General features: G+C 45.0%; 1 protein-coding gene across 1 annotated transcript in view; it reads right to left on the bottom strand.

The window, feature by feature from the left end:
* LOC139421811 (glutamate receptor ionotropic, NMDA 3A-like) overlaps positions 1-25,617 on the bottom strand; it is a 92,483-nt gene that overhangs the window by 17,735 nt on the left and 49,131 nt on the right. Inside the window, exons 5-6 of the mRNA XM_071172931.1 lie at positions 23,073-23,218; positions 907-1,022 (exon numbers count right to left, since the gene is read on the bottom strand). Coding sequence (XP_071029032.1) covers positions 907-1,022; positions 23,073-23,218 — 262 coding nt within the window. The remainder of the gene's footprint in view (positions 1-906; positions 1,023-23,072; positions 23,219-25,617) is intronic.

Genomic DNA, 25,617 nt, shown 5'->3' with positions numbered 1-25,617 from the left:
TTCCCACCGTTGTGTCAAGTTGGCTGGATGTCATTTGGGTGGTGGACCGTTTTTGATACACACAGGGAAATGTTGAGCTTGAAAAACCCAGCAGTGTTGTAGTTCTTGACACACTCAACCCAGTGTCCCTGGTACCTACTACCATACCCCATTCAAAGGCACTTAAATATTTTATCTTGCCCATTCACCCTCTGAATGGCACACATACTCAATCCATGTCTCAGTTGTCTCAAGGCTTAAAAATAATTATTTAACCCGTCTCCTCCCCTTCATCTACAGTGGATTTAACAGGTGACATCAATAAGGGATCATATCTTTCACCTGGATTCACCTGGTCAGTCAGTCTATGTCAAGGAAAGAGCAGGTGTTCCTACTGTTTTGTCCACTCAGTGTATATTTCTACCAACCATTTCATTTGTTTGGCTTTTTAAGGATTTGGGGTCAACTTCAGGGTTAAATGAATGCATTCTGGGAAATTTAGTATTTTCCACATATTGAACAAAATGTAAGTAATTTAATGAAATATAAATTAGAATTTTCTCATACAGGTCTTGTTTTCCTTGATCATACACTTTGTCCTAAAAATAAATTACTTCCTCAATATTTTATATGCATGTATATAATGATATCTTTGATGTTTTATGTGATTTCGATTATATTTCCTTTAATTTAAATTATAATTGCACTTCTGTATCCTGTTTAAAACTTAACTTCAAATTCAATTCAAATTCAAGAATTGAACTGGAATTTGATAGATTCAGGTTTGAATTGAGAACAAGCCTGTCGGGTAGTTAGTTAGCCCTGTCTAACTATATACTTGCTACCAGTGGTTCTATATCTAGAGTGAAGAGAGTACAGAGGGCGTTCCGGGCACTAACACCATTTTTTTCATGTCAATATACTTGCCTTCAATCGCGAACGGTTTCCCCACAGTGAGTGTCTTGCATTCTGCATCTATAGACACCTCGTAGTCTAGTAAGGCCTTGTCCATGATAAAAGCATCAAGTTGCTGTGGATCATGCCTGAAACAACAGAAGAAGATTTACTACTGAATTGCACCTCTATCTACATTGGCTAAAATGAATGGGATGATTATTTTTTTTCTTTTTTCAATTCAAGTCAATTCAAGTCAATTCAAGTCAATTCATGTCAATTCAAGTCAATTCATGTCAATTCAAGTCAATTCAAGTCAATTCAAGTCAATTTAGCCTTTAAATGTAGATGTTCAAAATACTACATTTGCTGTCTAATGTCCTGGCGGTTCTAGTTCAAGTGTGAGAATACTGAAGTTCATATTTTTCAAGAAAATAAGTTCCTTGCACCCAAGTGTGTTACCCAGTAAAAAGTGCTTAGTAATATATTGTGTTGGAAATCAATGACCCGAGCCCAGCTCAGTTAATCCCTACCATTGTGTTGCTGAGTCATCATAATGCTTCAGTAAATGTACATTATCCCAGGGGTGTTGGAAGACATAATGAATATAACCTAATTTATGTCCCTCTAACTGCCCTGAATGCCTCTGCTGATCCTACAGCTATTGTATGCTGTAATTATGTACTTTTGAACCAGAGTTATACTGTTAGCACTGAGGTGGTGTACCCTAGTAGGAAGTTCACTCTGTTCAGCTCACCATGCACTAACATAAATAACATGAGCATGTCTACTTCTGCTAAGCTTCCCAGTAAAGCAATGAAAACAATCAAGCATCCCAGAAAAGGGCAAAAAATAGCCTATATTAACATATGTAGCCTAAGAAACAAAGTTCATGAAATCAATAATTTGCTAGTAACAGATGACATTCATATTATGACAATCTCTGAAACTCACTTAGTTAATACCTTTGACGATACAGTGGTAGCAATACATGGTTATAACATCTACCGAAAAGACAGGAATGCCAAAGGTGAAGGTGTGGCTGTTTATACTCAGAACCGCATTCCTGTAAAGCTTAGAGAGGATCTCATGTTAAATACTGTTGAAGTAATATGGCTACAGGTTCATCTGCCTCACCTAAAGCCCATTCTGGTGGGAAGCTGCTATAGACCACCAAGTGCTAACAGTCAGTATCTGGATAATGTTAAATACTGTTAAAGTAATATGGCTGCAGATTAATCTGCCTAAAGCACATTCTGGTGGCAAGCTGCTATAGACCACTAAGTGTTAACAGTCAGTATCTGGATAATGTTAAATACTGTTGAAGTAATATGGCTACAGATTAATCTGCCTAAAGCACATTCTGGTGGCAAGCTGCTATAGACCACTAAGTGTTAACAGTCAGTATCTGGATAATGTTAAATACTGTTGAAGTAATATGGCTACAGATTAATCTGCCTAAAGCACATTCTGGTGGGAAGCTGCTATAGACCACTAAGTGCTAACAGTCAGTATCTGGATATCATGTGAAATGCTTGATAATGTATGTGACATCAACAGACAGGTATATTTTCTGGGTGATTTAAATATTGACTGGCTTTCATCAAGGTGCCCACTCAAGAAAACGCTTCAAACTGTAACCAGTGCCTGCAACCTGGTTCAGGTTATCAGTCAACCTACGAGGGTAGTTAAACAGCACAGGAATGAAATCATTAACATGTATTGATCACATCTTTACTAATGCTGCATTAATTTGTTTTAATAAAACATTATCCAAATCCATAAGATGTAGTGATCATAATATAGTAGCCATATCTAGGAAAACCTAAGTTCCAAAGGTTTGGCCTAATATAGTGTTTTAGAGGTCATTCAATAAGTTTTGTAGTGATTTCTATGTTGTTGATGTAAAGATTATTTGTTGATATTTGGTGTGTAATGAGGGACAATCAGATGCCACACTTGACATATTTATGACATTTTTTATTTTAGTTACCAATAAGCACAGTTACTAAAAAACATGCGCCCATTAAGAAAATGACTGTAAAACTGTTAAATCCCTGAGGAATTGAAAAATTGTATGGTTGAAGGGATGAGGCAAAAGGAATGGCAAATAAGTCTGGCTGCACAACCGACTGGCAAATATACTGCAAATTGAGAATCATGTGACTAAACTGAATACAACTAAGACGAAACTATGCTATAAAACTAAGATAAATTATATAAAGAATGATAGTAAAAAGCTTTGGAGCACCTTAAATAACATTTTGTGCAAAAAGGCAAACTCAGCTCCATCGTTCATTGAATCAGATGCTCATTCATCACAAAACCCACTTTATTAGGTATATCTATTTAAACAAATATATATATTGTAATATTATTAGGTATATCTATTTATTTATTTATTTTTCTTGGCAAGATTATTAAACGTAGGCATGACATGCTACCAATAAACACTACACATCCAAGTACAACTGACCAAAGACAAGCAAGTACAACTGACCAAAGACAAGCAAGTACAACTGACCAAAGACAAGCAAGTACAACTGACCAAAGACGAGCATTGTAATTTTGAATGCCGTAAAGTGAGTGTGGAAGAGGTGAAACAAGCCTGACAACTTGACAACTTGAATAGAAAGCTACTGAGGATAATTGCGAATGATATGACACCTGGACTACTGTTCAGTCATGTGGTCAGGTCCCACAAAGAGGGACTTAGGAAAATTACAGTTGGCTCAGAACAGGGCAGTGGCCCTTGGATGTACACAGAGAGCTAACATTAATAATATGCATGTCAATCTCTCATGGGTCAAAGCGGAGGAGAGATTGACTTCATCACTACTTCTTTTGGTAAGAAGTGTTGACAAGCTGAATGTACTGTAAAGAGACCTCTGGTGGCATGTCTTGTGGGGTATGGATGGATGTGCCAGTAGTTTAAACAGACTTTAAACTACTGGCACATCCATGCATACCCCACAAGACATGCCACCAGAGGTCTCTTCACAGTCCCCCAGTCCAGAACAGACTATGGGAGGAGCACAGTACTACATAGAGCCATGACTACATGGCACTCTATTCCACAGTACTACATAGAGCCATGACTACATGGCACTCTATTCCACAGTACTACATAGAGCCATGACTACATGGAACTCTATTCCACAGTACTACATAGAGCCATGACTACATGGAACTCTATTCCACAGTACTACATAGAGCCATGACTACATGGAACTCTATTCCACAGTACTACATAGAGCCATGACTACATGGAACTCTATTCCACAGTACTACATAGAGCCATGACTACATGGAACTCTATTCCACAGTACTACATAGAGCCATGACTACATGGAACTCTATTCCACAGTACTACATAGAGCCATGACTACATGGAACTCTATTCCACAGTACTACATAGAGCCGTGACTACATGGAACTATATTCCACAGTACTACATAGAGCCATGACTACATGGAACTCTATTCCACAGTACTACATAGAGCCATGACTACATGGCACTCTATTCCACAGTACTACATAGAGCCATGACTACATGGAACTCTATTCCACAGTACTACATAGAGCCATGACTACATGGAACTCTATTCCACAGTACTACATAGAGTCATGACTACATGGAACTCTATTCCACATCAGGTAACTGATGCAGCAGTAGAATCAGATAAAAAAAAAACAGATAAAAATACACCTTATGGAACAGAGGGGACTGTTAATTGACACACACACAGGTACAAACACAGGATCCATAATAAACCCCAGGAAGAGTAGCTGCTGCTGTGGCAGGAACTAATGGGGATCCATAATAAACCCCAGGAAGAGTAGCTGCTGCCTTATCAGGAACTAATGGGGATCCATAATAAACCCCAGGAAGAGTAGCTGCTGCTGTGGCAGGAACTAATGGGGATCCATAATAAACCCCAGGAAGAGTAGCTGCTGCCTTGGCAGGAACTAATGGGGATCCATAATAAACCCCAGGAGGAGTAGCTGCTGCTGTGGCAGGAACTCATGGGGATCCATAATAAACCCCAGGAAGAGTAGCTGCTGCTGTGGCAGGAACTAATGGGGATCCATAATAAACCCCAGGAAGAGTAGCTGCTGCTGTGGCAGGAACTAATGGGGATCCATAATAAACCCCAGGAAGAGTAGCTGCTGCCTTGGCAGGAACTAATGGGGATCCATAATAAACCCCAGGAAGAGTAGCTGCTGCCTTGGCAGGAACTAATGGGGATCCATAATAAATCCCAGGAAGAGTAGCTGCTGCCTTGGCAGGAACGAATGGGGATCCATAATAAATCCCAGGAAGAGTAGCTGCTGCTGTGGCAGTAACTAATGGGGATCCATAATAAACCCCAGGAAGAGTAGCTGCTGCCTTGGCAGGAACTAATGGGGATCCATAATAAATCCCAGGAAGAGTAGCTGCTGCCTTGGCAGGAACTAATGGGAATCCATAATAAATCCCAGGAAGAGTAGCTGCTGCCTTGGCAGGAACTAATGGGGATCCATAATAAATCCCAGGAAGAGTAGCTGCTGCCTTGGCAGGAACTAATGGGGATCCATAATAAATCCCAGGAAGAGTAGCTGCTGCCTTGGCAGGAACTAATGGGGATCCATAATAAACCCCAGGAAGAGTAGCTGCTGCCTTGGCAGGAACTAATGGGGATCCATAATAAATCCCAGGAAGAGTAGCTGCTGCCTTATCAGGAACTAATGGGGATCCATAATAAATCCCAGGAAGAGTAGCTGCTGCCTTGGCAGGAACTAATGGGGATCCATAATAAACCCCAGGAAGAGTAGCTGCTGCCTTGGCAGGAACTAATGGGGATCCATAATACATTCCAGGAAGAGTAGCTGCTGCCTTGGCAGGAACTAATGGAAATCCATAAAAAATCCCAGGAAGAGTAGCTGCTGCTGTGGCAGGAACTAATGGGGATCCATAATAAATCCCAGGAAGAGTAGCTGCTGCCTTGGCAGGAACTAATGGGGATCCATAATAAATCCCAGGACGAGTAGCTGCTGCCTTGGCAGGAACTAATGGGGATCATAATAAACCCCAGGAAGAGTAGCTGCTGCCTTGGCAGGAACTAATGGGGATCCATAATAAATCCCAGGAAGAGTAGCTGCTGCCTTGGCAGGAACTAATGGGGATCCATAATAAATCCCAGGAAGAGTAGCTGCTGCCTTGGCAGGAACTAATGGGGATCCATAATAAACCCCAGGAAGAGTAGCTGCTGTCTTGGCAGGAACTAATGGGTATCCATAATAAACCCCAGGAAGAGTAGCTGCTGCTGTGGCAGGAACTAATGTTGATCCATAATAAACCCCAGGAAGAGTAGCTGCTGCTGTGGCAGGAACTAATGGGGATCCATAATAAACCCCAGGAAGAGTAGTTGCTGCCTTGGCTAGTGGGGATCCATAATAAACCCCAGGAAGAGTAGCTGCTGCCTTGGCAGGAACTAATGGGGATCCATAATAAACCCCAGGAAGAGTAGCTGTTGCCTTGGCAGGAACTAATGGGGATCCATAATAAACCCCAGGAAGAGTAGCTGCTGCCTTGGCAGGAACTAATGGGGATCCATAATAAATACAAATACAAACTATTAACACTAAATACAGTGCCTTGCGAAGGTATTCGGCCCCCTTGAACTTTGCGACCTTTTGCCACATTTCAGGCTTCAAACATAAAGATATAAAACTGTATTTTTTTGTGAAGAATCAACAACAAGTGGGACACAATCATGAAGTGGAACGACATTTATTGGATATTTCAAACTTTTTTAACAAATCAAAAACTGAAAAATTGGGCGTGCAAAATTATTCAGCCCCTTTACTTTCAGTGCAGCTGAAGAGTTTCTCTCCAGAAGTTCAGTGAGGATCTCTGAATAATCCAATGTTGACCTAAATGACTAATGATGATGAATACAATCCACCTGTGTGTAATCAAGTCTCCGTATAAATGCACCTGCACTGTGATAGTCTCAGAGGTCCGTCAAAAGCGCAGAGATTATCATGAAGAACAAGGAACACACCAGGCAGGTCCGAGATAAGTTTAAAGCCGGATTTGGATACAAAAATATTTCCCAAGCTTTAAACATCCCAAGGAGCACTGTGCAGGCGATAATATTGAAATGGAAGGAGTATCAGACCACTGCAAATCTACCAAGACCTGGCCGTCCCTCTAAACTTTCAGCTCATACAAGGAGAAGACTGATCAGAGATGCAGCCAAGAGGCCCATGATCACTCTGGATGAACTGCAGAGATCTACAGCTGAGGTGGGAGACTCTGTCCATAGGACAACAATCAGTCGTATATTGCACAAATCTGGCCTTTATGGAAGAGTGGCAAGAAGAAAGCCATTTCTTAAAGATATCCATAAAAAGTGTTGTTTAAAGTTTGCCACAAGCCACCTGGGAGTCACACCAAACATGTGGAAGAAGGTGCTTTGGTCAGATGAAACCAAAATTGAACTTTTGGCAACAATGCAAAACGTTATGTTTGGCGTAAAAGCAACACAGCTCATCACCCTGAACACACCATCCCCACTGTCAAACATGGTGGTGGCAGCATCATGGTTTGGGCCTGCTTTTCTTCAGCAGGGACAGGGAAGATGGTTAAAATTGATGGGAAGATGGATGGAGCCAAATACAGGACCATTCTGGAAGAAAACCTGATGGAGTCTGCAAAAGACCTGAGACTGGGACGGAGATTTGTCTTCCAACAAGACAATGATCCAAAACATAAAGCAAAATCTACAATGGAATGGTTCAAAAATAAAATTATCCAGGTGTTAGAATGGCCAAGTCAAAGTCCAGACCTGAATCCAATCGAGAATCTGTGGAAAGAACTGAAAACTGCTGTTCACAAATGCTCTCCATCCAACCTCACTGAGCTCGAGCTGTTTTGCAAGGAGGAATGGGAAAAAATGTCAGTCTCTCGATGTGCAAAACTGATAGAGACATACCCCAAGCAAAGTTTGAAATATCCAATAAATGTCGTTCCACTTCATGATTGTGTCCCACTTGTTGTTGATTCTTCACAAAAAAATACAGTTTTATCTCTTTATGTTTGAAGCCTGAAATGTGGCAAAAGGTCGCAAAGTTCAAGGGGGCCGAATACTTTCGCAAGGCACTGTATATTAATGCTGTTTTTGAATGAAACCCAGACAAGCAGACACAGTTTGCAATTCCTTATCAAAATGAATGGATCTTAACATTTCAAAGCAAGTGCCAGTCTTCCCATAGAATAGTCCTGTCCTCTCGCACAATGGGAGAAAGATATTGTATATTCTGTCAACCCGATCTCAGCGCCCAGCTCCATTAACTCGGCTCTGCTCTGCTCCACAGAAGATGTGAGATGACTTGAGAAACAGTTTCAGATTTCAAAAAGAAAAAAGTGAACAAAGCACAGGGCCACTAATGCTGTTACTCATTTCCGGAAGTATAGTTTGATATTGATGATGCCTGGAGACAGTTTCAGATTGGGTAGCAGAGTTGGAGACAGTTTCAGATTGGGTAAGAGAGTTGGAGACAGTTTCAGATTGGGTAGCAGAGTTGGAGACAGTTTCAGATTTGGTAGCAGAGTTGGAGACAGTTTCAGATTGGATAGCAGAGTTGGAGACAGTTTCAGATTGGGTAGCAGAGTTGGAGACAGTTTCAGATTGGGTAGCAGAGTTGGAGACAGTTTCAGATTGGGGAGCAGAATTGGGGACAGTTTCAGATTGGGTTGCAGAGTTGGAGACAGTTTCAGATTGGGGAGCAGAATTGGGGACAGTTTCAGATTGGGTTGCAGAGTTGGAGACAGTTTCAGATTGGGTAGCAGAGTTGGAGACAGTTTCAGATTGGGTAGCAGAGTTGGAGACAGTTTCAGATTGGTTGGGCAGAGTTGGAGACAGTTTCAGATTGGGTAGCAGAGTTGGAGACAGTTTCAGATTGGGTAGCAGAGTTGGAGACAGTTTCAGATTGGGTAGCAGAGTTGGAGACAGTTTCAGATTGGGGAGCAGAATTGGGGACAGTTTCAGATTGGGTTGCAGAGTTGGAGACAGTTTCAGATTGGGGAGCAGAATTGGGGACAGTTTCAGATTGGGTTGCAGAGTTGGAGACAGTTTCAGATTGGGTAGCAGAGTTGGAGACAGTTTCAGATTGGGTAGCAGAGTTGGAGACAATTTCAGATTGGTTGGGCAGGATCAAAAGGGCGGGGTGGATAGATACCACCCCAGTAAACCTGGGTTTAAACTTTATCTGTTCGAACTAAATATACCAAGTTTAAAAAACTGCAAATCCCATTCTAGCCAGATTCAAGCTCTCCAGACAGACTCAAGCCAACTCCAAGCAGATTCAGGCTCTCCAGACAGACTCAAGCCAACTCCAGGCAGATGCAAGCTCTCAAGGTAGACTCAAGCCAACTCCAGGCAGATGCAAGCTCTCAAGGTAGACTCAAGCCAACTCCAAGCAGATTCAAGCTCTCCAGACAGACTCAAGCCAACTCCATGCAGACTCAAGCCAACTCCAGGCAGATTAAAGCTCTCCAGACAGACTCAAGCCAACTCCATGCAGACTCATGCCAACTCCAGGCAGATTAAAGCTCTCCAGACAGACTCAAGCCAACTCCATGCAGACTCAAGCCAACTCCAAGCAGATTCAGGCTCTTCAGACAGACTCAAGCCAACTCCAGGCAGATTCAAGCTCTCAAGGTAGACTCAAGCCAACTCCAAGCAGACTCAAGCCAACTCCAAGCAGATTCAAGCTCTCCAGACAGACTCAATCCAACTCCAGGCAGGCTCAAGCTAACTCTAAAAGAGAGTCTAACTCTGTCTAAGCTGTGTGGGAGAAGGGGGGGGGGGGTCTACTAAGCTATATGAAATTGTTTTAAGGTCATACAAGGGACAATTTTGCTATTTGATTTACAATTTGAAGACCCCTTGAAGTATATATATTTTTATATTAAACAATAATTAGATGAAAAACACATTGAATAACAGATTCACTACATGGAATAACAAATAATCCCCAAAACGTTTTTTAAAGGAAGTTTGTTCTGAGTGTCTGTCCTATATCTGAGAGATATAAGAAGAAATCTGTAAACATTGGTTATTTTTTTGCAATGTGTTTAACCCTTTATTTTTGGCATTAAACAGTCTCCATATATACTTCCATGATTTTTTTCAAATGATACCGGGGGACCTTCAGACAAGTCTTGTGAGGCCTGTGGGAAGAGAAAAACTACCGGCATGTACGTGTTTGTGAGATTCTCACCTTTCCACAGAGTGGTCATATTAGTGTGTAGTCCAAAATGTTCGGACACTATACACAGAAATTGGCAAATCTGCTGTACAACTACAGATGAGTCCCAAGACGCTTGTGGGGGGGGGGGTCATAGAGCAAAATGGAGAACACTGTTGTGTTGGTGAGAGTCTCATCTTTCCATGAAGGGGTCATAATATGTAGGCCAAACCATTCGGACACTACAAATGATTTTATGAGAAGACCGATTTTCAGGATGTCTCCTGGTCTGACAAACACTGGTCTAGCTCTGTCACCCTTCACAGCAGATGGGCTGTCTCCTGGTCTGATAAACACTGCTGTAGCTCTGTCACCTTCCACCTCAGATGGGCTGTCTCCTGGTCTGACAAACACTGGTCTAGCTCTGTCACCTTTCACCGCAGATGGGCTGTCTCCTGGTCTGACAAACACTGGTCTAGCTCAAATCAAATCAAATCAAATCAAATTTTATTTGTCACATACACATGGTTAGCAGATGTTAATGCGAGTGTAGCGAAATGCTTGTGCTTCTAGTTCCGACAATGCTGTAATAACCAACAAGTAATCTAGCTAACAATTCCAAAACTACTACTTTACAGACACAAGTGTAAGGGGATAAAGAATATGTACATAAAGATATATGAATGAGTGATGGTACAGAGCGGCATAGGCAAGATACAGTAGATGGTATTGAGTACAGTATATAAATATGAGATGAGTATGTAAACAAAGTGCATAGTTAAAGTGGCTAGTGATACATGTATTACATAAATATGCAGTAGATGATATAGAGTACAGTATATACATATACATATGAGATGAGTAATGTAGGGTATGTAAACATTATATTAGGTAGCATTGTTTAAAGTGGCTAGTGATATATTTTACATCATTTCCCATCAATTCCCATTATTAAAGTGGCTGGAGTTGAGTCAGTGTGTTGGCAGCAGCCACTCAATGTTAGTGTTGGCTGTTTAACAGTCTGATGGCCTTGAGATAGAAGCTGTTTTTCAGTCTCTCAGTCCCAGCTTTGATTCACCTGTACTGACCTCGCCTTCTGGATGATAGCGTGGTGAACAGGCACTGGCTCGGGTGGTTGTTGTCCTTGATGATCTTTATGGCCTTCCTGTGTCATCGGGTGGTGTAGGTGTCCTGGAGGGCAGGTAGTTTGCCCCCGGTGATGTGTTGTGCAGACCTCACTACCCTCTGGAGAGCCTTACGGTTGTGGGCGGAGCAGTTGCCGTACCAGGCGGTGATACAGCCCGACAGGATGCTCTCGATTGTGCATCTGTAGAAGTTTGTGAGTGCTTTTGGTGACAAGCCAAATTTCTTCAGCCTCCTGAGGTTGAAGAGGCGCTGCTGCGCCTTCTTCACGATGCTGTCTGTGTGGGTGGACCAATTCAGTTTGTCTGTGATGTGTACGCCGAGGAACTTAAAACGTACTACCCTCTCCACTACTGTTCCATCGATGTGGATAGGGGGGTGTTCCCTCTGCTGTTTCCTGAAGTCCACAATCATCTCCTTAGTTTTGTTGACGTTGAGTGTGAGGTTATTTTCCTGACACCACACTCCGAGGGCCCTCACCTCCTCCCTGTAGGCCGTCTCGTCGTTGTTGGTAATCAAGCCTACCACTGTTGTGTCGTCCGCAAACTTGATGATTGAGTTGGAGGCGTGCGTGGCCACACCGTCGTGGGTGAACAGGGAGTACAGGAGAGGGCTCAGAACGCACCCTTGTGGGGCCCCAGTGTTGAGGATCAGCGGGGTGGAGATGTTGTTGCCTACCCTCACCACCTGGGGGCGGCCCGTCAGGAAGTCCAGTACCCAGTTGCACAGGGCGGGGTCGAGACCCAGGGTCTCGAGCTTGATGACGAGCTTGGAGGGCACTATGGTGTTAAATGCCGAGCTGTAGTCGATGAACAGCATTCTCACATAGGTATTCCTCTTGTCCAGATGGGTTAGGGCAGTGTGCAGTGTGGTTGAGATTGCATCGTCTGTGGACCTATTTGGGCGGGAAGCAAATATGAGTGGGTCTAGGGTGTCAGGTAGGGTGGAGGTGATATGGTCCTTGACTAGTCTCTCAAAGCACTTCATGATGACGGAAGTGAGTGCTACGGGGCGGTAGTCGTTTAGCTCAGTTACCTTAGCTTTCTTGGGAACAGGAACAATGGTGGCCCTCTTGAAGCATGTGGGAACAACAGACTGGGATAGGGATTGATTGAATATGTCCGTAAACACACCAGCCAGCTGGTCTGCGCATGCTCTGAGGGCGCGGCTGGGGATGCCGACTGGGCCTGCAGCCTTGCGAGGGTTAACACGTTTAAATGTTTTCCTCACGTCGGCTGTAGTGAAGGAGAGTCTGCATGTTTTGGTTGCAGGCCGTGTCAGTGGCACTGTATTGTCCTCAAAGCGGGTAAAAAAGTTATTTAGTCTGCCTGGGAGCAAGACATCCTGGTCCGTGACGGGGCTGGTTTCTTTTTGTAATCCGTGATTGACTGTAGACCCTGCCACATGCCTCTTGTGTCTGAGCCGTTGAATTGAGATTCTACTTTGTCTCTATACTGATGCTTAGCTTGTTTGATTGCCTTGGGGAGGGAATAGCTACACTGTTTGTATTCGGTCATGTTTCCGGTCACCTTGCCCTGATTAAAAGCAGTGGTTCGTGCTTTCAGTTTCACCCGAATGCTGCCATCAATCCACGGTTTCTGGTTTGGGAATGTTTTAATCGTTGCTATGGGAACGACATCTTCAACGCACGTTCTAATGAACTCGCTCACCGAATCAGCGTATTCGTCAATGTTATTGTTTGATGCAATACGAAACATATCCCAGTCCACGTGATGGAAGCAGTCTTGGAGTGTGGAATCAGATTGGTCGGACCAGCGTTGAACAGACCTCAGCGTGGGAGCTTCTTGTTTTAGTTTCTGTCTGTAGGCAGGGATCAACAAAATGGAGTCGTGGTCAGCTTTTCCGAAAGGAGAGCGGGGCAGGGCCTTATATGCGTCGCAGAAGTTAGAATAGCAATGATCCAAGGTTTTTCCAGCCCTGGTTGCGCAATCGATATGCTGATACAATTTAGGGAGTCTTGTTTTCAGATTAGCCTTGTTAAAATCCCCAGCTACAATGAATGCAGCCACAGGATATATGCATTCCAGTTTGCAAAGAGTCAAATAAAGTTTGTTCCGAGCCATCGATGTGTCTGCTTGGGGGGGAATATATACGGCTGTGATTATAATCGAAGAGAATTCCCTTGGTAGATAATGCGGTCGACATTTGATTGTGAGGAATTCTAAATCAGGTGAACAGAAGGACTTGAGTTCCTGTATGTTGTTGTGGCCACACCACGTCTCGTTAACCATGAAGCATACGCCCCCGCCCCTCTTCTTACCAGAAAGATGTTTGTTTCTGTCGGCGCGATGCGTGGAGAAACCAGCTGGCTGCACCGACTCCGATAGCGTCTCTCCAGTGAGCCATGTTTCCGTGAAGCAAAGAACGTTACAGTCTCTGATGTCCCTCTGGAATGCTACCCTTGCTCGGATTTCATCAACCTTGTTGTCAAGAGACTGGACATTGGCGAGTAGAATGCTAGGGAGAGGCGCGCGATGTGCCCGTCTCCGGAGCCTGACCAGAAGACCGCTTCGTTTCCCCCTTTTACGAAGTCGTTTTTTTGGGTCGCCGGCTGGGATCCATTCCGTTGTCCTGGGTGAAAGGCAGAACACAGGATCCGCTTCGCGAAAGTCATATTCTTGGTCGTACTGATGGTGAGTTGACGCTGCTCTTATATTCAGAAGTACTTCTCGACTGTATGTAATTAAACCTAAGATGACCTGGGGTACCAATGTAAGAAATAACACGTAAAAAAACAAAAAACTGCATAGTTTCCTAGGAACGCGAAGCAGATGGGCTGTCTCACGGTCTGACAAACACTGGTCTGTCTCTGTCACCTTTCAACGCAGATGGGCTGTCTCATGGTCTGACAAACAATGGTCGAGCTCTGTCACCTTTCAACGCAGATGGGCTGTCTCACGGTCTGACAAACACTGGTCAAGCTCTGTCACCCTTCGCCGCAGATGCGGAAGTACGTCATAAGCAGATGCAGTGGATTGAAACGCATCCAATGCAAAAAATATATCTCTCTAGTATAAACTGACAGATTTTTAAGAGGACTTTTGTATTATGCTAATTCGATGTCCGTTGGAGTGCTGACATCGGCCTTAGGGGGCTTTAATATAGCCAACTCCAGTCAGACTCAAGCCAACTCCAGGCAGACTCAAGCCGAGAGACTGAGAAACTGCATCTATCTCAAGGCCTTCAGACTGTTACAGTAAACAACCATCACTAGCACATTAGATGCTGCTTTCCTATATACATAGACTTGAAATCAATGGCCACTTTAATGATAGAACACTAGTCACTTTAATAATGTTTACATATTTTACATTACTAACTCACATGTATATACTGTATTATATTCTACTGTATTTTAGTATATGCCGCTCTGACATTGCTTCTCCAAATATTTACAGTAGCAGTCAAATGTTTGGACACACCTACTCATCAAAAGGTTTTCTAAATGTTTACTATTTTCTACATTGTAGAATAATAGTGAAGACATCAAAACTAAGAAATAACACATGTAGAAACCAACAAGGTGTTAAACTATCAAAATATATTTTATATTCTTCAAAGTAGCTACCCTTTGTCTTGATGACAGCTTTGCAAACTCTTGGCATTCTCTCAACCAGCTTCACCTGGAATGCTTTTCCAACAGTCTTGAAGGAGTTCCCACATATGCTGAGCAGTTGTTGGCTTTTTCTCATTCACTCTGCGGTCCGACTCAACCCAAACCATCTCAATTGGGTTGAGGTCGGATGAATGTGGAGGCCAGGTCATCTGATGCAGTAATCCATCACTCTCCTTCCTGGTCAAATAGCCCTTACACAGCCTGGAGGTGTGTTGTGTAATTGTCCTGCTGAAAAACAAATGATAGTCCCACTAAGCGCAAATGAGAAGGGATGGCTTATCGCTTCAGAATGCTGTGGTAGCCATGCTGGTTAAGTGTGCTTTGAAATCTAAATAAATCACAACCAGCGTCACCAGGAAAGGAACCCCAAACCATCATACCCCCTCCTTCCTGCTTCACGGTGGGAATCACACATGCGGAGATCATCCGTTCACCTACTTTGTATCTGAAAAAGACACGGCGGTTGGAACCAACAATCTCAAATTTGGACTCATCAGACCAAGGATAGATTTCCACCACTCCAATGTCCATTGCTCATGTTTCTTGGCCCAAGCAAGTCTCTTCTTGTTATTGGTGTCCTTTAGCAGTGGTTTCTTGGCAGCAATTCGACAATGAAGGCCTGATTCACGCAGTCTTCTCGGAACAGTTGATGTGTCTGTTACTTGAACTCTGTGAAGCATTTATTTGGGCTGGAATTTATGAGGCTGGTAACTCTAATGAACGTATCCTCTGCAGCAGAGGTACCTCTGGGTCTTCCTTTCTTGTGGCGGTCCTCATGAGAGCTAGTTTCATTATTGCTCTTGAGGTTTTTTGCAACTGCACTTGAAGAAACAATCCAAGTTCTTGCAATTTTCCATGTTGACTGACCTTCATGTCTTAAAGTAGTGATGGATGGTCGTTTCTCTTTGCTTATTTGAGCTGTTCTTGCCATAATATGAACTTAGTCTTTTACCAAATAAGGCTATATTCTGTATACCACCCCTACCTTGTCAAGCCACAACTGATTGGCTAAAACACATTAAGAAGGGAAGAAATTCCATAAATTAACATTTAACAAGGCACACCTGTTAATTGAAATGCATTCCAGGTGACTACCTCATGAAGCTGGTAGAGAGAATGCCAAGAGTGTGCAAATATGTCATCAATGGAAAAGGGTGGCTACTTTGAAGAATCTAAAATATGAAATATATTGTGATTTGTTTAACAGTTATTTGTTTACTGCATGATTCCATATGTGTTATTTCATAGACCTTTCTTCCTGACAGCTAAAGATCCAAGAGCATATGCTGGGTTTTCTACATAGTCTTGGTGTGGTTTACAAAACGTCTTTGTCTGTTGTACCAGACTATTACAAACATAAGCACGACACAAACAGGCAGTCTAAGTAGCAATGTAATGTTTTTTTTTCAGGAGGGAATAGGCCACATGCAGCTATTTAGACAGCATACCAAACACAAGCAAGACACAGACACTCTTAACACTCTTAATAGCGATTTAAGGATATATTTTCATTGCAAATATTGGCTAAAGGCAGACAGGCTAAAGGCAGACAGGCTAAAGGCAGACAGGCTGACGGCAGACAGGCTAATGGCAGACAGGCTAACGGCAGACAGGCTAAAGGCTAAAAGCAGACAGGCTAACGGCAGACAGGCTAAAGGCAGACAGGCTAACGGCAGACAGGCTAACGGCAGACAGGCTAAAGGCAGACAGGCTAACGGCAGACAGGCTAACGGCAGACAGGCTAAAGGCAGACAGGCTAAAGGCAGACAGGCTAACGGCAGACAGGCTAAAGGCAGACAGGCTGGCGAATTTCAATCATGTGCTCTCTATGAAACAATGTGGTCAATACATGATCATTGAGAAGAGAGATACAGTTGTAGTGTTACAGGCTGACTACACCGCTCGCATTGCCAAATACATTTTGAAATCTATGAGATCTATGGCGCTCGCGCGCGCCAACATGCGTCTGCGTTGCCAAGGGCTAAAATAGAAGTCAGTTCTATTTCTGTCACAGATCGTGCTGCAAGTCCTGCCTCTCCCATCTCCTCATTGATTTATAGAAGCAGGTACCACGTGCCATCTCCTCATTGGTTAAACCCACGTGGGTGACTGAAAGACGATCAAGGTCAGTGGCAGTACATTTTTCTACGTTACCTTTTTAGGGATAGGGGGCAGCAGTTTCACTTTGGATGAATTGCGTGCCGATAGTGAACTGCCTCCTACTCTGTCCCAGATACTAATATATGCATAGTATTATTAATATTGCATAGAAAACACTCTGAAGTTTCTAAAACTGTTTGAATTATGTCTGTGAGTATAACGGAACTCATATGGCAGGCAAACTTCCAAACAGGAAGTGGAAATTCTGGGGCTGGTTGATTTTTAACTCATCGCCTATTCACATTCCAGGAAGATATGGATCTGTTCGCACTTCCTACGCCTTCCACTAGATGTCAACAGTCAGTAGAACGTGGAATGAAGCCTCTAGTGTGATGTGGGGCCGGATGGCAGCTACTTGAGTCAGTGGTCTGGCAGAATGCCAGTTCCTGGTCAGGCGCATTTCTCATGATATCGCCATGCGTTCCATTACTCTGTAGACAAAAAAGAATGCTCCGGTTGGAACGTTATTTGATATATATGATAATAACATCCTGAAGATTGATTCTCTACTTAGTTTGACCAGTTTATTCGACCTGGAATATAACTTTTTGAAGTTTGCGTCCAAGTTCGCCTGGACCGGCGCCAGCTTTTGAACTAATGTGAACTAAACATGCTAGCAAAAGTAGCTTTTTGGACACTAGTAATGGACATTATCGAACAAAACAACGATTTATTGCGGAACTAGGATTCCTGGCACTGCATTCTGATGAAAGATCATCAAAGGTAAGGGAATATTTATGATGTCATTTCGTATTTCTGTTGACTCCAACATGGCGGAGAAATGTTGTGTATTTCTGAGCTCCGTCTCAGATTATTGCATGGTATGCTTTTTTCGTAAAATCTGACACAGCGGTTGCATTAAGAACAAGTGTATCTTTAATTATATGTAAAACGTATATCTTCCATCAAATTTTATGATGAGTATTTCTGTTATATGACTCTCTGTAATTACTCCGGATACTTTGGAGACATTTCTGAACATAAACCGAGATTTGTGGATATAAATATGTATATTATCGAACAAAACATAAACGTATTGTGTAACATGATGTCCTATGAGTGTCATCTGATGAAGATTATCAAAGGTTAGTGATTAATTTTTCTCTATCTCTGCTTTTATGACTCTTGGGCTGGGAAAAATGGCTGTGTGTTTTTTTGGATTTGGTGGTGATCTACCATAAATATATGTTGTGTTTTAGCTGTAAAACATTTAAAAAATCGGACACAATGGGTAGATTAACAATATGTTTATCTTTCATTTGCTGTATTGGACTTGTTAATGTGTGAAAGTTAAATATTTCAAAAAAATACTTTTGAATTTCCCGCGCTGCCCTTTCAGCGTAATGTTGGGTGGGGTCCCGCTAGCGGAACCTGTGTCCTAGACAGGTTTTAACCAAATTGTTCTACGTTACTGTCACGCCATGACCTTAGTTATCTTTGTTTTATTTGTTATTTTGGTTACGTCAGGGTGCGACGAGGGTGGTATGTGTTTTTTTTTGTCTTGTTTTTGTATATCTATGGGGTTTTGGTTTGTCTATGTAAATGTAGGTCTATGGTGGCCTGAATTGGTTCCCAATCAGAGACAGCTGTTTATCGTTGTCTCTGATTGGGTATCCTATTTAGGTTGCCATTTCCATTTTTGATTTGTGGGTTATTTTGTTAGTTTGGTGAAGTGTTCTTCGTCTTAATAAAAGGAGAAAGTATTCATCTCACGCTGCGCCTTGGTCTCCTCGTTACGACGAACGTGACAGAATAACCCACCTAACAAGAACCAAGCAGCGTGAAAAGGAGGAACAGCGCTTAATGGGGAGATGGACCTGGGAGGAGATATTAGATGGAGCAGGACCCTGGACACAGCCGGGGGAGTATCGCCGTGCTAAGGAGGAATTAGAGGCAGCGAAAGCGGAACGGCGATACTACGAGGAGAAATACAGGAGAACAGAGGAACAGCGACGATATGAAGGTACACGGCTAGCACGGAAGCCCAAGAGGCAGCCCCAATAATTTTTTTTGGGGGGGGCCACACGAGGAGTTTGCATGAGTCAGGTCGGAGACCTGAGCCAACTCCTCGTGCTTACTGTGGGGAGCTGTTACACTGTGTCTCCAGTGCGCTATTCTAGCCCGGTGCACTCTATTCCAGCTCCTCGCATTGGCCGGGCTTCCAGCCAGGAAGGAGGGTGCGGTCTCAGCGCTCCTGGTCTCCAGTATACCTCCTTGGACCAGGATATCCTGTGCCGGCTCTGCGTACTGTGTCTTCAGTGAGTCTGCACAGCCCTTTGCGTCCTGTGCCAACGCCCTGCATTTGCAGGGTGAAACTAAACATCCAGCCAGGACGGGTTGTGTCAGTTCTACACTCCAGACCTCCAGTGCGCCTCCACAGTCCAGTACGTCCTGTGCCTGCTCCCCGCACTCGCCCGAGGTGCGTGTCACCAGCCCGGTACCACCAGTGCCAGTGCCGGCATCACACACCAGGCCTACAGTCCGCCTCCAGGGTCCAGTACGCCCTGTTCCTGCTCCGGGTACTCGCCCTGAGGTGCGTGTCCCCAGCCCGGTACCACCAATGCTGACACCACCCACCAGGCCTACAGTGCGCCTCGGCAGTCCAGAGCGTCCAGCAACAGTTCACAGACCGGAACATCCAACGACGGGCCACAGTCCGGAACCTCCAACGACGGGCCACAGTTCGGAACCTACAGCGACGGTCCCCAGTCCAGAACATCCGGCAGTGAGGATCCGCAGTCCAGAGCCTCCGACGATGATCCACGGGTCAGTGCTACAAGAGCGGACTCAGTGTAAAGAAGGGGGCAATGTCCAGAACCAGAGCCGCCACCGAGGTTAGATGTCCACTCAGACCCTCCTATATAGGTTTAGGTTTGCCGCCAGGAGTCCGCACCTTTGTGGGGGGGGGGGGGGGGTGTACTGTCACGCCCTGACCTTAGTTATCTTTGTTTTCTTTATTATTTTGGTTAGGTCAGGGTGTGACGAGGGTGGTATGTGTGTTTTTACCTTGTCTAGGAGTTGTTGTATATCTATGGGGTTTTGGTTTGTCTAGGTAAATGTAGGTCTATGATGGCCTGAATTGGTTCCCAATCAGAGACAGCTGTTTATCGTTGTCTCTGATTGGGGATCCTATTTACGTTGCCATTTCCATTTTGGTTTTGTGGGTTATTGTCTATGTGTAGTTGCATGTCAGCACTAGTTGTTTATAGCTTGACGTTTGTTCTGTTGTTTTGTTAGTTTGTTTAGGTGTTCTTCTTTTAAATAAAAGGAGAATGTATTCCAATCACACTGCGCCTTGGTCTCCTTGTTACGATGAACGTGACAGTTACGCAAATTGTTCTACCTTACGCAAATTGTTCTACGTTACGCAGATTGTTCTACGTTACGGAGATTGTTCTACGTTATGCAGATTGTTCTACATTACGCAGGTTGTTCTACGTTACGAAGATTGTTCTACGTTACGAAGATTGTTCTATGTTACGCAGATTGTTCTGTCACAATGCAGTTATCTAGGCAGCATATCAAACACAAGTATGTTCGTTCAAATAGCCCCAGGGTTATTACTTCTGCTGTTCAGAAACATGAGGAAGAAACATAGGTGATGTCCTCATGTCAATCAAATTAGTTGAGGTTTCAAAAAGGGTGAATAAAACGAGAGACATGAAAGAGGGAAAGTTGTGCAGATCTGCAGTCTCAGGTGTAGCTTTGTGGGCGGTTACCTACGGATCTGCAGTCTCAGGTGTAGCTTTCTGGGCGGTTACCTACGGATCTGCAGTCTCAGGTGTAGCTTTGTGGGCGGTTACCTACGGATCTGGAGGCTCAGGTGTAGCTTTGTGGGCGGTTACCTACGGATCTGCAGTCTCAGGTGTAGCTTTCTGGGCGGTTACCTACGGATCTGCAGTCTCAGGTGTAGCTTTGTGGGCGTTTACCTACGGATCTGGAGTCTCAGATAACAATGACGTGATGTAGCTTTGTAGGCGGTTACCTACGGATCTGCAGTCTCAGGTGTAGCTTTGTGGGCGGTTACCTACGGCTCTGCAGTCTCAGGTGTAGCTTTGTGGGCGGTTACCTACGGATCTGCAGTCTCAGGTGTAGCTTTGTGGACGTTACCTACGGATCTGCAGTCTCAGGTGTAGCTTTCTGGGCAGTTACCTACGGCTCTGCAGTCTCAGATAACATTAACATGGTGTAGATTTGTTTAACTAGAGTGCTGGCCACAGACTTTGTAAATCTGTCTCTCTGTGTCAGAGTATTTTATGTGGGACTTTCTGACATATTCAGAACAGTTATGAAATCTCCCATTGCTGGGATTAAGTCTGTACTGGGGTGGCAGGTAGCCTAGTGGCTAGGGTGTTGGGCCAGTAACCGAAAGGTTTCAAGATCGAATCCCCGAGCTGACAAGGGAATAATCAGTCATCCTGCCCCTGAACAAGGCAGTTACCCCACTGTTCCCCTGAACAAGGCAGTGAACATACTGTTCCCCTGAACAAGGCAGTGAACCCACTGTTCCCCTGAACAAGGCAGTTAACCCACTGTTCCCCTGAACAAGGCAGTTAACCCACTGTTCCCCTGAACAAGGCAGTGAACCCACTGTTCCCCTGAACAAGGCGGTGAACCCACTGTTCCCCTGAACAAGGCAGTGAACCCACTGTTCCCCTGAACAAGGCAGTAAACCCACTGTTCCCCTGAACAAGGCAGTGAACCCACTGTTCCCCTGAACAAGCCAGTGAACCCACTGTTCCCCTGAACAACCCACTGTTCCCCTGAACAAGGCAGTGAACCCACTGTTCCCCTGAACAAGGCAGTGAACCCACTGTTCCCCTGAACAAGGCAGTGAACCCACTGTTCCCCTGAACAAGGCAGTGAACCCACTGTTCCCCTGAACAAGGCAGTGAACCCACTGTTCCCCTGAACAAGGCAGTGAACCCACTGTTCCCCTGAACAAGGCAGTGAACCCACTGTTCCCCTGAACAACCCACTGTTCCCCTGAACAACCCACTGTTCCCCTGAACAAGGCAGTGAACCCACTGTTCCCCTGAACAAGGCAGTGAACACACTGTTCCCCTGAACAAGGCAGTGAACCCACTGTTCCCCTGAACAACCCACTGTTCCCCTGAACAACCCACTGTTCCCCTGAACAAGGCAGTGAACCCACTGTTCCCCTGAACAAGGCAGTGAACCCACTGTTCCCCTGAAAAAGGCAGTGAACACACTGTTCCCCTGAACAAGGCAGTGAACCCACTGTTCCCCTGAACAAGGCAGTGAACCCACTGTTCCCCTGAACAAGGCAGTGAACCCACTGTTCCCCTGAACAAGGCAGTGAACCCACTGTTCCCCTGAACAAGGCAGTGAACCCACTGTTCCCCTGAACAAGGCAGTGAACCCACTGTTCCCCTGAACAAGGCAGTGAACCCACTGTTCCCCTGAACAACCCACTGTTCCCCTGAACAACCCACTGTTCCCCTGAACAAGGCAGTGAACCCACTGTTCCCCTGAACAAGGCAGTGAACACACTGTTCCCCTGAACAAGGCAGTGAACCCACTGTTCCCCTGAACAACCCACTGTTCCCCTGAACAACCCACTGTTCCCCTGAACAAGGCAGTGAACCCACTGTTCCCCTGAACAAGGCAGTGAACCCACTGTTCCCCTGAAAAAGGCAGTGAACACACTGTTCCCCTGAACAAGGCAGTGAACCCACTGTTCCCCTGAACAAGGCAGTGAACCCACTGTTCCCCTGAACAAGGCAGTGAACCCACTGTTCCCCTGAACAAGGCAGTGAACCCACTGTTCCTAGGCTGTCATTGTAAATAAGAATTTGTTCTTAACTGACAACATGTTGGTACCCATGGTAATGCTGTGATGAGTCAGTATTGTATAATCTTGGTAGCCATGCTAAATCTGTGATGAGTCAGTATTGTATAATCTTGGTACCCATGCTAAATCTGTGATGAGTCAGTATTGTATAATCTTGGTACCCATGTTAAAGCTGTGATGAGTCAGTACTGTATAGTCATGACTCACTTCAGATGTTCTATTCCATCTGGGGTTGCTGGTACGTTGTACCGTCTCATGTATTCGTGCATCTCTGGAAAGCTTTTCTTCAGGTAATCCTCGGCACTGCTCTCCCGGACCGTGGCGAAGCGGAACCCCTGTGATGGGTGATGAAGCTGGAAGAACAGAACATATAGAACTGAGGTCTATTACCTCCCGGGACTGATCCAGAGTTCTCTCACCTCCTGGGAATGATACAGAGCTCTCCCACCTCCTGGGACTGTTACAGAGCTCTCTCACCTCCTGGGTCTGTTACAGAGCTCTCTCACCACATGGGACTGTTACAGAGCTCTCCCACCTCCTGGGACTGTTACAGAGCTCTCTCACCTCCTGGGTCTGTTACAGAGCTCTCTCACCACCTGGGACTGTTACAGAGCTCTCTCACCTCCGGGGACTGTTAACAGAGCTCTCTCACCTCCTGGGACTGTTACAGAGCTCTCCCACCTCCTGGGACTGTTACAGAGCTCTCTCACCTCCTGGGACTGTTACAGAGCTCTATCAACTCCTGGGACTAATACAGAGCTCTCTCACCTCCCGGGACTGATACAGAGCTCTCCCATCTCCTGGGACTGTTACAGAGCTCTCTCACCTCCTGGGACTGTTACAGAGCTCTCTCACCTCCTGGGGCTGTTACAGAGCTCTCTCACCTCCTGGGACTGTTACAGAGCTCTCTCACCTCCTGGGACTGTTACAGAGCTCTCTCACCTCCTGGGACTGATACATAGCTCTCTCACCTCCTGGGACAGAAGCTCTCTCACCTCCTGGGACTGATACAGAGCTCTCCCACCTCCTGGGACTGATACATAGCTCTCTCACCTCCTGGGACTGATACAGAGCTCTCTCACCTCCTGGGACTTTTACAGAACTCTCTCACCTCCTGGGACTGTTACATAGCTCTCTCACCTCCTGGGACAGAACTCTCTCACCTCCTGGGACTGTTACAGAGCTCTCTCACCTCCTGGGACTGATACAGAGCTCGCTCACCTCCTGGGACTGATACATAGCTCTCTCACCTCCTGGGACTGATACAGAGCTCTCTCACCTCCTGGGACTGATACAGAGCTCTCTCACTTCCCGGGACTGATACAGAGCTCTCCCACCTCCTGGGACTGTTACAGAGCTCTATCACCTCCTGGGACTGTTACAGAGCTCTCTAACCTCTTGGGACTGTTACAGAGCTCTCCCACCTCCTGGGACTGATACATAGCTCTCTCACCTCCTTGGACTGATACAGAGCTCTCTCACCTCCTGGGACTTTTACAGAACTCTCTCACCTCCTGGGACTGTTACATAGCTCTCTCACCTCCTGGGACAGAGCTCTCTCACCTCCTGGGACTGATACAGAGCTCTCTCACCTCCTGGGACTTTTACAGAACTCTCTCACCTCCTGGGACTGTTACATAGCTCTCCCACCTCCTGGGACTGATACATAGCTCTCTCACCTCCTGGGACTGTTACAGAACTCTCTCACCTCCTGGGACTGTTACAGAGAGCTCTCACCTCCTGGGACTGATACAGAGCTCTCTCACCTCCTGGGACAGAGCTCTCTCACCTCCTGGGACTGATACATAGCTCTCTCACCTCCTGGGACTGATACAGAGCTCTCTCACCTCCTGGGACTGATACAGAGCTCTCTCACCTCCTGGGTCTGATACAGAGCTCTCTCACCTCCTGGGACTGATACAGAGCTCTCTCACCTCCTGGGACTGATACAGAGCTCTCTCACCTCCTGGGTCTGATACAGCGCTCTCTCACCTCCTGGGAATGATACAGAGCTCTCTCACCTCCTGGGACTGATACAGAGCTCTCTCACCTCCTGGGTCTTTTGCTCTCCCACCTCTCTGTATTATCGGTACTAGTCTCCCCTGTATTATCTCTACTAGTCTTCCCTGTATTATCTGTACTAGTCTCCCCTGTATTATCTGTACTAGTCTCCCCTGTATTATCTGTACTAGTCTCCCCTGTATTATCTGTAGTAGTCTCCCCTGTATTATCAGTACTAGTCTCCCCTGTATTATCTGTACTAGTCTCCCCTGTATTATCAGTACTAGTCTCCCCTGTATTATCTGTACTAGTCTCCCCTGTATTATCTGTACTAGTCTCCCCTGTATTATCTGTACTAGTCTCCCCTGTATAATCTGTACTAGTCTCCCCTGTATTATCATTACTAGTCTCCCCTGTATTATCTGTACTAGTCTCCCCTGTATTATCTCTACTAGTCTCCCCTGTATTATCTGTACTAGTCTCCCCTGTATTATCTCTACTGGTCTCCCCTGTATTATCAGTACTAGTCTCCCCTGTATAATCTGTACTAGTCTCCCCTGTATTATCTGTACTAGTCTCCCCTGTATTATCTGTACTAGTCTCCCCTGTATTATCTGTACTAGTCTCCCCTGTATAATCTGTACTAGTCTCCCCTGTATTATCAGTACTAGTCTCCCCTGTATTATCTGTACTAGTCTCCCCTGTATTATCTCTACTAGTCTCCCCTGTATTATCTGTACTAGTCTCCCCT

Source organism: Oncorhynchus clarkii, chromosome 12 (genome assembly GCF_045791955.1).
Source record: "Oncorhynchus clarkii lewisi isolate Uvic-CL-2024 chromosome 12, UVic_Ocla_1.0, whole genome shotgun sequence".
NCBI lineage: Eukaryota > Metazoa > Chordata > Actinopteri > Salmoniformes > Salmonidae > Oncorhynchus > Oncorhynchus clarkii.
Note: the sequence above shows the minus strand (reverse complement) of the source record. Positions and strands in the feature narration are given on the sequence as shown.